At 40.7% G+C, this 17,606-nt stretch overlaps 1 protein-coding gene across 2 annotated transcripts in view; it reads right to left on the minus strand.

Annotated features, from left to right (window-relative positions):
* The window catches only part of FLT3 (fms related receptor tyrosine kinase 3), a 72,111-nt gene extending 60,430 nt beyond the window's left edge, over positions 1–11,681 (minus strand). For both annotated transcript variants that reach the window (XM_028107766.2, XM_028107773.1), the window contains exon 1: positions 11,590–11,681. In XM_028107766.2, the coding sequence (XP_027963567.1) occupies positions 11,590–11,632 (43 nt within the window). In that variant the 5' untranslated portion in view covers positions 11,633–11,681. The remainder of the gene's footprint in view (positions 1–11,589) is intronic.
* Between the last annotated feature and the right edge of the window lie 5,925 nt (positions 11,682–17,606).

Raw genomic sequence — 17,606 nt, forward strand, 5'->3', positions numbered from 1 at the left:
CATCTCTCTTTATTTAGCTCTAATTTTTCTTAGCAATTTTTTATAGTTTTCTGTGTACAGATCTTGCCTTTCTTTATCCCTATTTCATCTTTCTGGACATTTTTACTTCAATTTCTGATTCTTAGTTATAGAAACAAAATTGAATTTCTACACTGATCTTCTGTCCTACAAACTTATCGAACTTGCTTATCAGTTGTAATTACCTCTTTGTAAGTTCTATAGGATGTTATACATAGATGATCATGTTGTTTGCAAATAAAGACAACTTTACTCCTTCTTTTCCAGTCTGGGGGCCTTTCATTTCTTTTTCTAGCCTTATTATTCTGGCTAGAATCTGCAGTACAATGTTGAAGAGAAGTAGTGAGAATAGTCACCCTTGCCTTATTTCTGATCTTAGTAGAAAATATTCAGCCACTTGATATTAAAAGTATGATGTTTGCTAAAGGTTTTTCATAGATGCTGTTACTTAATTGGGGGAGCATCACTTCTATTCCTAGTTTGCTGGGAAATTTTATTGGGAATGGATGTTGTATTTGGTCAAATGCATTTTTTGGTATCTATTGAGATAATCCTATAGGTTTGTTTTTGATTTTGTTTTTTTAGTGGCCTTTCTTTTTTATCTGTGAATGTGGTGAATTATATTGATTCATTTGCAAATGTTAACCAACCTTGCCTTCCTGAAATAAACCAGTTGGATATGATCTATTGTCTTTTTTATATATGATTAAATTCAACTTGTTAAAGTATTGCTAAGCATTTTTGCATTTAGATTCATGGTAATTATTGGTCTGTAGGTTTATTTTTGTTTTTTGCTTCTAATATCTTCAGTTTTGGTATCAGAGTAAAGCTGGCCTCATAGAATGAGGTGAGAAGCATTATCTTCTCTCAAATTTTCTGGAAAAGTTTGTACAGATTTGGTATTATTTCCTCTTTAAATATTTAGTGGATTCCCCAGTAAAGCCATCTGCCCCAGTAGTTTTCATTGCAGGAATATTTTTAACTACAAATTCGGTTTCTTTACAGGTATAGCATTGTTTAGGTTATCAATTTTCCTTGAATAAACTTTGGTAGTATGTATCTTTCAAGGAATTTTTTCCATTAAATGGAAGTTGTCAAAGTATAGGCATAAAGTTGTTAACAGTATTTCCATATTATCCTTTCAGTATCTATAGATTCTGTAGTGATGTTGGCTCTCTTATTCCTGATGTTGGAAATTTGTGTCTTTTCTCTTTTTTCCTAATCAGTTTGGTTAGTAGTCTAGCAATATTACTGATCTTTTATTCATCTTGTTGCAATTGATTTTCTCCTTTTTTCCTATTTCATTGATTTTTCACTTTCATCGTGTTTGTTTCCCTTCTTTTGTTTACATGACGTTTAATTTGTTATTCCCCCCCTTGCTTATGCTTGAATTCCAGTTCATTAGTTTGAATTTGTAGCATTAAAAATTTAAGGCTACTAACCATTTAATAATTAATAATTTAATGCTATATTCCTCTTTAGTCCTGTTTTAGGAACATCCCACAAATTCCAATATAATGCATTTCACTTTTACTCAATTCAATATACACTCTCATTTATCTTTTGGTTACTTCTTTGACCCATGGATTATTTAGAAACGTGTTCTTTGGTTTCCAAATATTTGAGGACTTTCCATATATCTTTCTGTTATTAATTTCTAATTTAATTACCAGTGAAGTCACAGGATATATTTTGTATGTCTTGAATCTTTTAAAATTTACTGAAGCTTGTCGGATGGTCCAGAATATGGCCCAGCTTGATAAGTATATTGTGTGCACTTGAAAAGAATGTACATTCAGCTCTTGTTGAGTGGAATAGTCTATAAATGTAAATTAGATTAAGTTGGTTGATATTGTTGTTCAAGTCTTCTATAAACTACTGATCTCTTTTTTTCTATCAATTATCGAAGGAGTGTTGAACTCTCTAAATATAACTGTGGATTTGTCCATTTCTCTTGGCAGTTCAATCAGATTTTGATCCATGTATTTTCAAACTCTGCTATTAGATGCATAAATGTTTATGATTTTTATGTCCTTTTGATGATCCAAGCCTTATAGCATTATGACATGACTTTCTGCCCCTACTAATATTCTTTGCTCTGAAATATACTTTGTCTGTTATTTAGCTTCTCCAGCTTTTGCTTAGTGTTGGCATGGGATTTCCTCCTCCCCATCCTTTTACTTTTAACGTTTTTATGTCTTCATATCCAAGTTTGGCTTTATTTATGTACCATATAGTTGGGACTTGCTTTTTTTTTTTTTTACCAAGTCTGACAACCTTTTAATTGTGATGTGTAGATTATTTAAATTTAATAAAATTATTGATATGCTTAGGTTTAAGTCTATCATATTATTCTTTGTTTTCTATCTGTTCCATCTGTTCTTTTTTCCTTTTTCCTCTTTTTCTGCCTCCTCTGGGAATAAGTGAGGACATTTTATGATTCTACTTCATCTCATTTCTTGGATTATTAGCCATAATGCTTTGTTTTGTTATTTTAGCACTTGCCTTAAGGTTTATAGTATACATCTTTACCTTAATGCAGTCTTTTAAGTGCTGTTAAACCACCTCATATATAATATAAGAATCTTACAATAGTATATTTCAATTTCATCCCTCCAAGGTTTTGTGCTATTGCTATCATACATTGCACTTTGACATAAGTTATAAAACCAACAAGTCACTGCTATTATTTTGCCTTAAACGGTCAATTATCTTTCAAAGGGGTTTAGACAATAAAAAGTTTTATATTTTACTCACTTTTGGAGGTCAAATATACATGTCATTGGAAAGAATGGGGAAAAGGAGGTCAGAAAAAATAGCTGATGAAGTAATGGAGAAAATGTCCAAAACTGATGTAAATGATAAACCCACAGATCTAAGAATCCCAACAAATTCCAAACATATGACTCAGAAAAAAAACTACAAAAGGTACATTATAATCAAATTGTTTAAAGCCAATGATAAAGAGAAACTCTTAAAAGCATCCAGAAAAAAAAAGGATACATTCTGAGAGAGGACTTACATGTCTATTTGACCAGCTGAAGTTCTCACTGATTCTCAGTTCATTTTATTTTCTCTTTTCTCTCTGTTCATTTTGGATTGTTTCTATTGCTGTCTTCAAGTTCACTAATCTTTTCTTCTGCAGTCATTCTGCTGTCAACTCCTTCCATTGTAATTGCAATTTTCATCTCTAGAAGTCCAATTTGTGTGATTTTTTTTTTTATATTTACTGTGTCCCTGCTTAACATGTCTAATCTTTCCTCTAGTTTCAGAACTATGTGGAATATAATATAACAACTATTTTAATGTTCTTGTCTACTAATTTTATATTCTATGCCACTCCTGGGTCCCTTTTGGATGACTGATTGTTCTCTGTGGGTTGAATTTTTAATCCTTTGTTTGTCTATTAATTAATGACTGGAAACCAGGCATTGTGAATTTCACCCGGTGTCGGATGTATTTGGTTACATATTTTTGAACATTTTTATGGGATGTAGTTAAGTTCATTGTAGACACTTCGTTCCTTTCAGGTCTTTCTTTAAGCTCAGTTGGGTAGGACCAGAACAGTGTTTAGTCTAGGGCTGATTTTTCCACTAGTGGACTTGGTCAAAACTAATAACTTCTGCTCCCCAAAAGAAGCTCCCTTAAAAAAAATGAAAAGAGAAGCCATAGACTGGAAAAAAGTATTTTCAAAACAAACAACCTGATTAAAAAAAAAATGGGCAAAAGAACTTAGGAAACACTTCACCAAACATAATATAGGATGACAATTAAGCACATAGAAAGATGACCAACATCATTAGTCGTTAGGGAAATGCAAATTAAAACCACCATGACACATTGCCACATCCCTATGAGAAGGGTTAAAAAACAAAGACAAAAAACTGGCCATTCCAAGTGATGACAATGACGTTGAACAACTGCAACTCTCACACATTGTTAGTGGGGATGAAAAATGGTACAATCACTTTGAGAGAAACTGGCCATTTCTCATAAAGTTGAATATTCACTGAGCATACATTCCAGCAATACACTGCCACTTTTAGGTGTTTACCCAAGAGAAATTAAAACCAATGCTCACACCAAAACTTATATTCAATTATTTATAGCAGCTTTATTTATAATTGCCAGAAACTAGAAGCAAACAAATGAACTTCAGCTGGTTAATGGATAAACAAACTGTGGCACATCCAACAATGAAATACTACTCAGCAATAGAATGGAAAAAAGTACTGTTAAAAAGAAAACCACAGGCCCAAAACAGAGTTATTCATGCTATGGCCAAGTCACCAAACCAGGGCTTAATACCTAACCTAATGGCAATTTCAACTTCCCTAGAAATGTAGTCTCAACTAGCCAGCCACCCAGAAATTTTCTGGTCAGCTCCAATGAGTTAATCTGTCACAAGGGCCCCCTCCATGCCCCAAAGATGAAGTAATCCACCTAACAAGACACCCTGTATGTCTCCCTAAGGGAAGGTGACCTTGTGTGAAGCAATCTTTTCTTTTCTTTTGCTAAATGTTCCATCCCATGTCTATCTATAAAATCCTTCTGTTTTGTATAGCTCCTGGAGTTCCCCTCTAATTGCTAGATGGGCACTGTCCAATTCATGAAGCACTTAATAAGTTACTAGATCTTCAATGGTACTTGACTGAATTTTCGTTTTTGAGTACTGACATACATAACAAGATGGATAAATCTCAAATAATTATGCTGTGTGAAGAAACAGACTCAAAAGTCTACATAGTATAAAATTCCAGTTACATGACATTCTGGAAAAGGAAAAATTATAGGGACAGAAAAGAAATTATTGGTCACCAGAGGTTGGAAGTGGGTATTGGGGTTGATTAACTATGAAGAAGAATAAGAGAAGTTTTGGGGGGAATGGAAATGTTCTGTATCTTAATAGTGGTGCTAGTTATATGATGACAGGTGTTGAGTAAGCTCAGGGAATCGTACACTAAAAAGGGTAAAATTTGCATTATGGAAATCGTACCTTAATAGACCTGACTTTTTTAAAAAGCCAAAGGAAGAATTTGCCACCATTGAGATTAAGGTTCTTAATGAGAATCCATTCCCAAACCCTCGTAGCACTTCCCAGAGTCCAGTTCCAAACACAGTCTGAGCAATGACGACAGCTTTGGAATTGGAAAAGTGTCCCCAGAGTGGTGTGCTTTGAAGAGACAGGGCTGGGGTGGGGGTGGGGGTAAGAGGAAAAAAAAATTAGCAACAATCAAAAATAAAATTTTAGTTAAAAGTAAAAAATCTCCTCCATGGAAAGGGTGATGGATTTAGACATTATAAAACAAATCAGAGAATGTCAGGGCGCCTCCTTTTCAGGTTCTCCAAGCTGAGTTCTCCTGGAAAACACAGAGAGCTGGAGAAGACTTATGAGGTCTGAGTTCCAAGCCCCTCTTTTGAGAGTTACCCACTTGGATGACTTTGAATTTCAGCAAGTCCTCTAACCTTTCTGGACCCCATTTCCCTCACCTGTTGTAAAAGAAGGCAGTAGACCAGACTGGTGTGGTATAATAAATATATTTGATCAGTCCTGGTTCCTGGCACAAATCTAAAACCCTTGGAATTTCCCGAGTGATAGAAGTGTCTTGTTATCCATGGTGGGCCCTTTTTGAGCACACACTGGAGTTGATGCTAATGAGGTGACTTAGGGTGGGGTTCCTAGATGGCCTCAGGATGGGGCTGATAACCAGAAAGACCAAGTAATCAGAGGGTGGGAGCTTTTGGCCCCACCCACTGACCTCTGGGACGAAGGGGAGCTGCTGATTAAACTCCATAAATATTCGCGGACTGGGAGATTTGATGAGCTTCCAGGTTGGCAAGCACATATGTGGAGGTGCCAGGCTTCCTGGAGAGGGTGTGGAAGCCCCACCCCTTTCCCACACACCTTACTCTAATGCCTCTCTTTCATCTGGGTGCTCCTTAGTTAGAGCCTTTTATAACACACTGTTAATCTACTAAGTAAAATGCTTGTGTAAGTTCTGTGAGCTACTGTTGCAAATTGATCAAACCTGAAGGGGGGGGAGGTCATAAAAACCTCTGATTGCTAGCCCGTGGTTGAAATCCAGGTGACAGCCCAGACCTGGGATGGATGTCTGAAGTGGCAAAAGGAAGGATCTGAACCCCTAACCTGTGGGATCTGATGCTGCTTCCAGGTAGATACTGCCAGAATTGAGTGAAATTATAGGATATCTGCCGGTGTCTGAGAATTGCTTGGTGTGGGGAACACCCCCTGCAACACACACACACACACACACACACACACACACACACACACACACACACCCTGAGGAATACAGTGAATAACCAAATTCCATCCAGAAACTCTTGGGCTACATGATAAAGTCCAAGTCCCTCATCACATCACCAAAACACTCCTTACACATTACACACAGAGCCTCTGGCAACCCAGAATGTTTTCTGAAAGCTATCCACTGAACAGTCTTCCAACAATTTTCTGAATCACAACTTTTCAAATGATAGCTACTCTGTCCCGGAAGCCTTGTACATTGTGTCTCAGCACAATGGAATGGATAGTTCCAGAATGGAACTATACTTTTCCATCTACTGCATGTTTCTTACCTTTCTACCGTTTCTTTGCTGTCCAGTTTGTGCCTGGAACGTCCTTCTCCTCCCCTTTCCGTCAACTCTTTCTTATCTTTCTAGTCCCGGCTCTGGCAGGACCTCCACTTGGAACCCTTGCCTTACTTTCTCAGTCTGGATTACAGGATCAGTCTCTGTGCATATTTCCAAAATTGCACTGCAATTTCCCTTTTATATGCCTGACCTTGTCCTGCCAACACCCCCAACATTAAACTGCGAGCTCTTTGAGGGCAGGAACCAGTACTATGGGGGACTTACACAAGTCCTAGATAAAGGCAGTGCTCAAAAGTGTCTGAGAAGGGCAGGAGGAAAACCCTGGGACTCTAAAGCCTAATGATTTCTTCAGACGTTATATACTTCCCTTTCTGCAAAGCACCTGCCTAACAAGGAATGCCGCTGTACTTTACAGGAGTTATCTGATGAAGGAGTAGGAGACTGCTTATCTCCTTTTTACAAATGAGGAACTTAAGCGCAGAGAAATTCCCTGCCAAAGGAAAGAACACATGTTTCCTAACTGTCTTGTTTTTCCTAATATATCTATCTATCTGCATTGCCTCCAAGAACAGAATCCCTACCATTAGGAAAATCCTAACTCAAGTAGCAAATCCTTTGAAGACAGAGTTCAGTGAGTATCTTATAATCCAAACATAAGTTTGTATAAATAATGACAATATCATGCTTTAGTGTAGACTGTAAATAATTTTTTGGAGGACTCTTGGCTACCATTTGACTTATAATGACAGCAGTGAAAAAATATTTTACTGTTTAAACCTAAAAAATAACAATAGTTCCTCTTTTAGGATCTTATGCAATTCCTCTAGCCACAAAAGAACACTGTGTGTGTACTTTATATTATTTTTAAATTTCCTCCACATGTGTTGGTACCCATAGAACAGAACTGCATGATTCAAATTAACGACCTTCAGTGAGTTCTACAAAAGCTTTTATCACTTGAGGACCACTGATGGTATAGCCATAGAAGGTGGCAACACATGTAAGTAAGTCACCTACATAAAAAGCTCATAGGCCACCCCCCTCCAAAAGACAGAAAAACCTTTGGCCACGTGACTATGGCTACCTAACTAAGCAGTAGCTAAGGCTCTTTTGGGAGTCATGGAAAAGTCTTAAGATCACCATGTCACCTGACAAAAACCAAGGAGCTCTACTCAGACAAACCACCTATAGTGAGATTCACAAGAGTCTGTTATTTCGGAGGGAATGAAGGATAGAGCACAGGAGCAAGGCCAAAATACACAAATTATAAAGCAGGCTAAGCTAATTTTCAAACCTCATATGCCCCCCTCCAAATTCTTAGTCCTGTCTCCACAAGGTCCCCTTCAACATCAAGAAAAATGATACGAAACAATACTTTTGAGGTTATTTGCTGTTTGTCAAATCAGAATCTTTACCCAAAGATGAAGACAGTATCTGGTGGGTGTCTGGGGAGTCGGCACGCTTGTAATCTTGAACATTGAACGTTAAGGGCTCTTGTCACACTGCTTGCTGAGTTTCACTGAAGAGTGACAAGATGACAGGAACAAAAAGAACTGTGGAGAAAGTGCTAGCACTCAGACTTCCTGTGGGCTTCGCAAGGGAGAGAGATGCTCTCTGGAAGTAAAGTGAGGTGGAAAATGTCTTCTTCCCAAGACCTAAAAGATGGCCATATTGAACTCTAGAACAGTCCATTTGTTTTAGTTTCAATGAAGAGCAGTTTCTTTCCCACAACCATTAAATACAGTATATGTACGTTTAAGTGGTTTGAGGGAACCAAAAAACCTGCGATTCCCATTGTGAGCGGACTGAAGTTTCCTTCATGGAAGCATGCTATTTTTCATCTACAGATATTTAGTGGTCAGAACAACCGTGTTGGAAGGTTTAACTAACTCAAAGGCAGCTTTGTGCTGAAGTGCTTTTCCTGGGGAAAGGCACTGACCATGCGTTTCATAAATAGAATAGAATTAGCTATTATATGTAAGTTCCTTTATCCTCAGTCTCTTTCATCCTTGTACCCCTTGTGCCCAGCACGGAAATACGTGTTCAATAAAATTTTATCAGATAAAAAAATGCTCTTCTCTCTAATGCATGCTTCCTCCCCAACTTTCTTACCCGAAGTCCTCTCTGGTATGTAAAGTCAAGTCTTCCTCCTCCACATTTACTATCTGATCACCTGATTGTTTCGCAGTTCAATGACAGGAGAACTCAACAACAACAATGACAAAATCTTGATTAATAACCAAGAATTCCTGAGAGTGCCTTTTTAGTTATAAAAAGTAGAGCCACTCTTTCATGGAAGGCAAAGAGTTCACAACTCAGCCTCAGAGATAATTTACTATGGGTCGATATGAAGTGCCTAAGAAGAAATGGACAGCCGATCTAAATTTATATGACAGCAACAATTAGAACTAGACTTTTAGAATCAAAGGGGACCTGATTATCAGGACACCAAGTCTGGTGTCCCATCTAATCCAAACTTATTTTTTGCCCAGCGTCCCTTCCCTCCACCTCCTCCTGAATCATCTCCCCTCAGGCTAGTGGTTCACAAGAAGGCAAAGAAAGCAAAAAAAGCAACAAGGGCAGAGGATGACAATAAAATGTGTAATTCAAGGCTCTGACTATGAATTTTCCGACGTGAATGAAGGAGACAGCATCATACTAATTGAAATATTGAAAATCCCCCTCCTCTTCTCCAGTCTCAGCACATAATGCAGTTAAGACTTGGAGAGCACGTTTCCATTCTTTAAACCCTACTTAGAAAGCTTCATCATTATTCACGAGAGGTAGAGCCAACAATATAAGGGAAATGGGGATTGCATCTTATAATTCAAGGAATTTAAAGTTTTTAAATATTTTGAAGTCCTCACTTTAAGTTTCTCACGTTCTGCTCCTTTGCTCAAGAAAATCTGTAATACCAAGTATTGGTAAAGATGTGAGGATCTGGAACTCCCAAAAGCTGCCAGAGGGAATCTAAGTTGGTAGGGCCACTTTGGAAAACTGACAGTTTCTACCAAAACTGAATCCATGATCTGGGAATTCTACTGGTGGGTAGCACCCTAAAAAATGAGTATTTATGTCCCCCAGAAACATGTAAAACAACGTTCACAGCAGAGTCATTCCTAATTGAACAAAATTGGAAACAACCTAAATGTTCTTCAACAACAGAATGAATAAATAAATTGTATAATATACTGATACTTAGGAATAGCACTCAGCAGTTTAAAAAACAAACAAACAAACAAACCCATTGCTACTGAGACCAAGGTTGAATCTCCTAATCACAAAGTTGAGTGAAAGTAGCTGGACATGAAAGAGTACATAGGATGATTTGGTTTACATGAAGGGCAAAAACAGGCAAAGGGATGGTATTAAATATCTGAGTGGTGGCTACCTCTGGGGGGATATTGACTGAGAGGGGGTGGGGGTAGAATTGCTATCTATATCCAAGGTTCTGTGGGTACATACACACATAAAAACTAATGGAATCGTACTGTTAAGATGGGTGCATATTTGCTGTATGCAAATTATACCTCATTTAGAAAAATCTGGAACGAGATGTAGACATTTCTGAGATTGTTCCTAAATATAAAGGAATTCAGTGCAGTTTAAATATAGTTGCAAGTACGAATCTTTGTAAGCCTCTGTATGCTATTGAAAAATTCACTTACTACTTAATGTCATACGTAACAGAGAGCCAGCTTTTTGTATTAATAGACTGAAAAACATATTGTACGTACATTTGAAATGTACATATTTACCAATTAGCAAAGGTAAATGTTTAAGAAATGCAAAAGGTCTGTTTTCCCACTCTTCTCCCCCTTATGTTACATTTCTTACTCTCTAATCCTGAATTATTTTTAACAAAAAGCTATTGGACATAATTCCTGCACGTCTATTATGAAAATAGTTTCTCTATGTGCCACAAAGACTTCAAGTTAGAATGCTCGAATTTTGGAGCTGGCGGAGAAACCCGGGCACCCCCACTGGATGGAGATGGAGGAGGACGCCGGGGCGGGGGCGGTGAGTGCCAGTCCCAAGGTTGCTGGACTGGACAGGGATCCAAGGCTCCCACAAATGTCTCCTTCACCCTAAATGCAAAACAACCCTCTTATCTTTCCGAATCGATGAGATAGATATAAAGGGGATTTTTTTTCCCCTCACATTGCTGACTATGCCATCCAGGAGATTATTTGGGAACAGTCAGCTGAGTCCTTGAAAACCCCCTTGGGGTTTAATGCCGGGATAAAAATCGAGTATAGGTAGAAGGGGCAGCTAGTATTTTCATATGTAAATCCTCTTTGCATAACATTTCCAAAGTAGCTATTCGTTGGTCCCACCGAAATTCGGCGCGGGTGGGGGTCGTTAACTCGGGATGACTAATTCTGGGGGAGAACTCAGGCGCCTTTCCCCCTCAGACTTCACTCCGTAAATCAGAACCTCAAAAGAGTCCAAGACGCCCCCCGGGAGTCTCCGGTCTGCCGGGTCGGTCCAGGCGCGGTCCGGAGCCACCTGGGGCCACCGTCCGGGCCGCGGCCTCGGCGGACAGACCACCACCCAGCGCGGGGGCCGAGCGGGCGGCAGCGCGGGCGCCGGGAGGGACAGGCAGCTGGCGCGGCCCCAGCTCCGGCCCCGGCCCCGGCCCCGGCCCCAGGCAGGGCGTCGGGAGGCCGCCCGCGGAGTCCGGGCCGCCGTTCGGAACGCGAGCCGAGCCGGAGCGGCGGCGTTAGAAAAGAGGGAGGACGCCGTGGGGTGGGCAGGCCGGGGCCGCGGACAAGTTCGGGGCGAGTCGGGAGGGCGCGAAAGAGGGGAGGGGCGCGGGAGTGAGGGAAGAGCGAGCTCGGGGAGGAGCGAGGCGGCGGGGACCGGGAGGCGCGCGCCCGGGTCCACAGTGCGGGGTGGGGGCGAGGGCCGCGCCGGGGGCTGCGGGGGGCAGCGAGCGGGCGTGCGGGGCCTTACCGAGCAGCGGCAGCCGGCCGCCACGGCGCGCCCACGCCGGCATGGCCTCCGGAGCCCGGGGTCCCCAGGCCGCGCCGGCCCAGCCCTGCGATGCCGCCCAGAGCGGCGCGCCCCGCGCTGCAGGTGGCTCGCTTAAGGATGCGCGTCACCGACCGCAAATTCCCTCGGACTGGTGCAAAGTGGAAGGGGGGAGGATCCCTCTCCCCACCGGCAGGGGCCGAGGCGGGAGCCGAGAGGTTGGGCCGAGCCGGGGAGCCGGTGCCTGGCGCAGCGCTGCGGCCGAGCCCACGTGCCCGCCGTGGTCCGCAGCCCGCTCTCCGCGGAGCCCGGGGCTCCCCGACTGTTACGGGGGAGATGGGGCGCAGATCCGCCGGGGAAGTGGTCGGAGCTGCGTCGCGGTGGCTGGGGAGGGGGCGCGGCAAGGGCTCTGCCTTGCCCTCCCCCGCCCCCCCCAGGGAGTCCCTGAGCCCTCCCGTATGGATCCCGGAGCTTGGGGACAGCAGAGAGCCGGAAACCGTCCTCCTCGCGCGCGGGGGTCTTTGAGGCCCCGGGATGGCAGCTAAATCCGCGCCACACACCCGCAGCCCTGGGTAGCGCGCGGAAGAGCAGAGGGTCGCATTTCGAACTCGGTGGATCCTAAATACGGACGGGTTTTCTTTGTCTGCCCCTCCATCTCCAAGGATGCTCAGGACCTAGTCAGTAGCGGCAACGAGAAAGGCAGCTCGGTTTCAATGTCAACCAAGGCAATTAGGGAGGCTAAAAAACCAGCCATAGAAACAAAAGCAAAACACACAGAGGATGTTTTGAATTATCCATTCCATAATTCTTGTTCTTCGACGAATATATATCTCCAGTTGAAAATTACTTTCTTTGCAGTAAGTTGAAGATTGGAAAGCCCTGGTTGCCAGTTCTGAGTCTTCCCCTAGCTAGCCCTTTGACCTCACAAGCCGCTTGCCCTCTCAGTCCCCGCTAACTCACCTGTAGATGAGGGGAGTGGACCAAATGGTTTATAAGGTGAATCCCAATTCTAGGAATTCCATGCTTTTAATTATGTAAATAATTTTCTAATAAAGCATGATAATTGGCAGTGTTCATTCTTGGTCATACAATCCTTTCCCTCAGCGGTAGTCTATAGCACAATAATTTTTACCCCATAGGGTATGACGGAAACAAAAGCGTCTCCCATGGTGCTGCCACTGTGGAAAACAGTATGGCAGTTTCTCAAAAAAGTAAAAATAGAATTACCATATGATCCAGCAGTTCCACTCAAAAGAACTGAAAGAGGGTCACGAAGAGAGATTTGTACACCCACATTCATAGCAGCATTATTCACAATAGTCAAAAGGTAGAAGCGATCCAGATCTCCATCTACAGATGAATGGACAAACAAATGTGGTATATACATACAAAGAGCTATTATTCAGACTTTAAAAAAAATAAGGAAATTCTGATACGTGCTACAACATGGTTGAACTTTGAGGACATGCTAAGTAAAATAAGCCAGTCACAGAAAAACAAACACTGCATGATTCTACTTGTATGAGGTACCTAGAGCAGTCAAATTCACAGAGACAGAAAGTAGAATGGTGATTGCCATGGGTGGGAGGGAAGGGGGGGGAATGGAGAGTTGGTGTTTAATGGGTACAGAGTTTCAGTTTTGCAAGATGAAAAGGGTTTTGGAGATTGGTTGCACAACCATCTGCATGTACTTAACGCTACTGAACCGTACACTTAAAAACATGGTTAAGATGGTAAATATCATCTTGGTGCATTTTATCACAATTAATAGCTTTTGAAAAATGGTAAGTGTCTACCTTGGGTCCAACAAAGAACTAGAGGAAGAGGCATGAGTTAAGTGAGGCATGAAGAGATAAAAGCAATGAAGCAGGCTAGTAATGAGAAGAAAAATGGGCTGTAAGCCTCCCTACTGCCAAGATCAAATGCATTGCCTTTTATTTATAAATTGATTACTGCAAGCTTTAAAAGAAACTGATGATTGCAAGTTTGCAGAATATCCGCTTGGGTGGAGCAAGGTTCAAGAACAAAAAATCATGAAGATATGATGCTTCTTCAAAGAATCTTGGGCACAAGGCAGAAATTTCTACGAGAAGTGGTAAGAGGGAAGAAAATTAGTCAAATAACAAATGAGTGAAATAGACAAAGAAAGACAAATACCATATGATTTCACTCATGTGGAATTTAGGAAACAACACAAGCAAAGAGACAAACAAGTTGTATTTCTCTAAAGCATATATATATATATACCTTAAAGAAATTCTACACACATGCACGAGGAGACATGCACAAAAATGTTCATAGCATTATTGTTTGTAATGTCAAAAAATTGGGCACAATCTAAATATCCACTACAAAAGAATAAACTAGTATATTCATATAATGAAATACTATATAACACTGGGGCACCTTGGGTGGCTCAGTTGTTGAGTGTCTGCCTTTGGCTCAGGTCATGATCTCAGGGTCCTGGGATCGAGCCCCACATCGGGCTCCCTGCTCCGCGGAAGCCTGCTTCTCCCTCTCCCACTCCCCCTGCTTGTGTTCCCTCTCTCGCTGTGTCTCTCTCTGTCAAATAAATAAATAAAATCTTTAAAAAAAGAGAGAGAGAAAGAAATACTATCTAACAGTGAAAATGAATGAACTACAGTTATCTGAAGCAACATGGATGAATCTTAAAACAGTGTTGGGTGGGGCACTGTTAAGCAAATCATGGAATAATAGACCTAAAGGCAAAACCAAACAATATTCTTTTTAGGAATATATTCATAAAGGGTATAAAGAAAGTTGAAGGAATAATTATCACAAAAGTCAGGATAGTGCTTACCTCTAGAATGGGGTGGGAAGAGAAGGATTTAATTGGAGATTTCATTAGAGAAGGGAGACTGGGTATTTCTAAGGACCTGGCTATATACTCTTACTGTTTTAACCTGCAATGGATGCTGGATGTTTGTTTTATTATTCTTTTTTAAACTATATAACTATTTTTATACACTGCTGCAGGTATGATGTATTTCACAATAAAAGAATATTTTAAAGAAATTTTGACACGACACTTCTATCTCTAAAGTAGTCTTTTTTTTAGATTTTTATTTATTGAGAGAGAGAGAATGATAGAGAGAGAGAATGATAGAGAGAGAGCATGAGCGGGAGGAGGGTCAGAGGGAGAAGCAGACTCCCTGCTGAGCAGGGAACCAATGCGGGACTCGATCCTGGGACTCCAGGATCATGACCTGAGCCGAAGGCAGTTGCTTAACCACCTGAGCCACCCAGGCACCCCCTATGAAGTAGTCTTATCCAAACAAACAAAAACCGTTGAATCTGATTGAGATCCCAGATCCAGCTACCTATATATAGGAAATACACGGGATAGTGGAACATGGCAAATAATGACACAAGGATACAATCAGAAATCCCAGACCCTAGCAAAATTTATAGAACAAATAACCTATTTTCTTCAATAAAAATCTGTAAGGAAAAAAAAAAGGGAGAGAACCTATAGATGAAAAGAAAACTAACAGATATATCAAGCAATTGCAATGTGCAATGTAAGGATTTTATTTGGATCCTAGTTCAAGCAAACTGAAAATACAGAGTAGTCAAGAAAATGTGACCACGATTTTATCTTTGATATTAAATAATTATTGTTTAAAAAAGCTTGTATGTGATAATATTGTTATGTATTTTTAAAATAGTTCCTACCTTTCTAGAAGCACATATGAAATATTTACAGATAAAATGGGGAGCTTGAGAGAGAAATAGAGAATGACAGCTAATGAATACAGTTTCTTTTGGGGATGATGAAAATGTTCTAAAATTAGATTATGGTGATGGTTGCACAATTCTGTAAATATACTAAAAACCATTGAGTTTTACACTAAAGAGGTGAACTATATGGCAGGTCAATTCGATCTCAATAAAGCTGTTAAAAATGAGATAAAGTCTGAGATGTTCTTCAAAATAATTTGATGTGGGAAGGTTTGAGTGGGGGAATCAAAATTGACCATGTGTGACTAATATTGAATCTCAGCAATACTTAAATAAGCTCATTATATTTTTCTTAGAAATTTTCTGTAATAAAAAGATTTGGGGGGAAAAAGATTTTGAGATAATGGAGTAGTTAAGTCATCCCGAATGTGTGGCAGATAACTATGCTCCCTTAGACGTCACCAGCTGCACTTTATTTTCATTTTACTAACCCACCTAAATGAGATGAACTAGATAGCACAACCCTGGAAACAGTTTTCAAGACACAAACCTGGTAGCACACAGGTCCTTAGAATTCTTAGCAGCAGGTAATGTACTGGTTTGTCAGGGCTGCTGTAACAAAGTACCACAAACGGAGTGACTTAAACAAGAGAAAGTTATTGTCTCACGGTTCTGGAGGCTAGAAATTCAAGATGAAGGTGAAGTAAGGGTTGGTTGCTTCTGAGAGCTGTGTGGGAGAATCTGTCCCATGCCTCACTTTGAGCTTCTGGTGGTTTGCTGGCGACCTTTGACATTCCTCAGCTTCTGCTGCATCACCCCCCCGTCTCTGTCTTCATTTTCACGTGGCATTCTCCATGTGTGTGTGGGTGGGTGTGTGTGTGGGTGTGAATGTGTGTGTCTGTCTCTGTGTCCAAATTTCCCCCTTTCTTATGAGGACACCAGTCATACTGGATCAGGGCCCACTCTAATGATCACACTGTAACCGGAGTACCTATTGAAAGACCCTATCTTCATATTAGGTCATGATCTGAAGTACAGGGATTAAGGACTCCAAAATATCTCTTTCGGGGGTGGGGGAGGCACAATCCACCCATAACACATAGATTTCAAAATCGATACCTAGAAATTAATCCATAGGATTCTTCTATGGCTTAATTAATTGCTGGTAGATTGCAACTTAATATTTTGTTTTTACAAAGAAATATAATATGAGTTACTTTTAACTCATTTTAACACAACGAGAGCCATTAAAAATTATGCCTCTAAAGAGTTCCATTAGAAAGGATACAAAACTGGGGCGCCTGGGTGGCTCAGCTGGTTGAGCATCCAACTCTTGGTTTTGGCTCGGGTCATGATCTCCGGGTTGTGGGATCTAGGCCTGCATCAGGCTCCATGCTTAACAGGAAGCCTGCTTGAGATTCTCTGTCTCCCTCTGTCCCTCCCCCTATTCCCCCCTCATGCACTCTCTCTGAATAAATAAATACATAAAATCTTTAAAAAAAAAAAAAGAAAAAGAAAGGATACAAAACTCTGAAAACATGTGTCAGATTTTTAAAAATTATATATATATCCAAATGCCTGGAAGGCAAAATGCAAACTGATTATCTCTGACTTGTGGCCTTAGGAGCGCTAAGGAACCTGTTTCTCCAATTAGAAATCTGAGGCTTGGGGGTACCTGGCTGGCTCAGTTGGTAGATAGACAGACAGACAGACAGACACACACACACACACACACACACACACACACACACACAGAAGGAGAGCATGTGACTCTTGATCTCAGGTTGGTGCATTTGGGCCCCACATTGGGTGTGGAGATTACTTACAATCTTTAAAACAAACAAACAAAAAAAAGAAATCCAAGGCTCAGATCTGTTAGGTGGCACACCCAAGGTCTTTCAGCTAGTATGAGGCTACTGGAATTCAGGTTGGCTCTCATCCATAACCCTGCTTTTAACCATCATGTCTCAGTATAATTGCCAAACACTGTACTAATCACTTTGTAACTGTGATCTTATTTAATTCTAATAACAATCTTATAGTCAGGTATCATTATTCCTGCTCTACAGAAGTCTATTAGCATAAACTGAAGCAGGGAGAGATGGATGATTCCAGAAGTCAAAGGAAGGAGTTCATGAAAAGAAGACAGGAATTGAAGATGTGGCATCTGTTGTAATGACTCCATGGCCCATGTCAAAGTGTCAAAAACAACTAAGGATGTAGAAGACTCAAACAATATATAATCAACAAGTCATTTACATCCTACATGCAGAGAAGATACCTTTTTTCTTTTTTTT

The sequence above is a fragment of the Eumetopias jubatus genome, unplaced genomic scaffold (genome assembly GCF_037043125.1).
Source record: "Eumetopias jubatus isolate StellerSeaLion01/CBP00866 unplaced genomic scaffold, mEumJub1_p1.0 scaffold_3, whole genome shotgun sequence".
Lineage (NCBI taxonomy): Eukaryota > Metazoa > Chordata > Mammalia > Carnivora > Otariidae > Eumetopias > Eumetopias jubatus.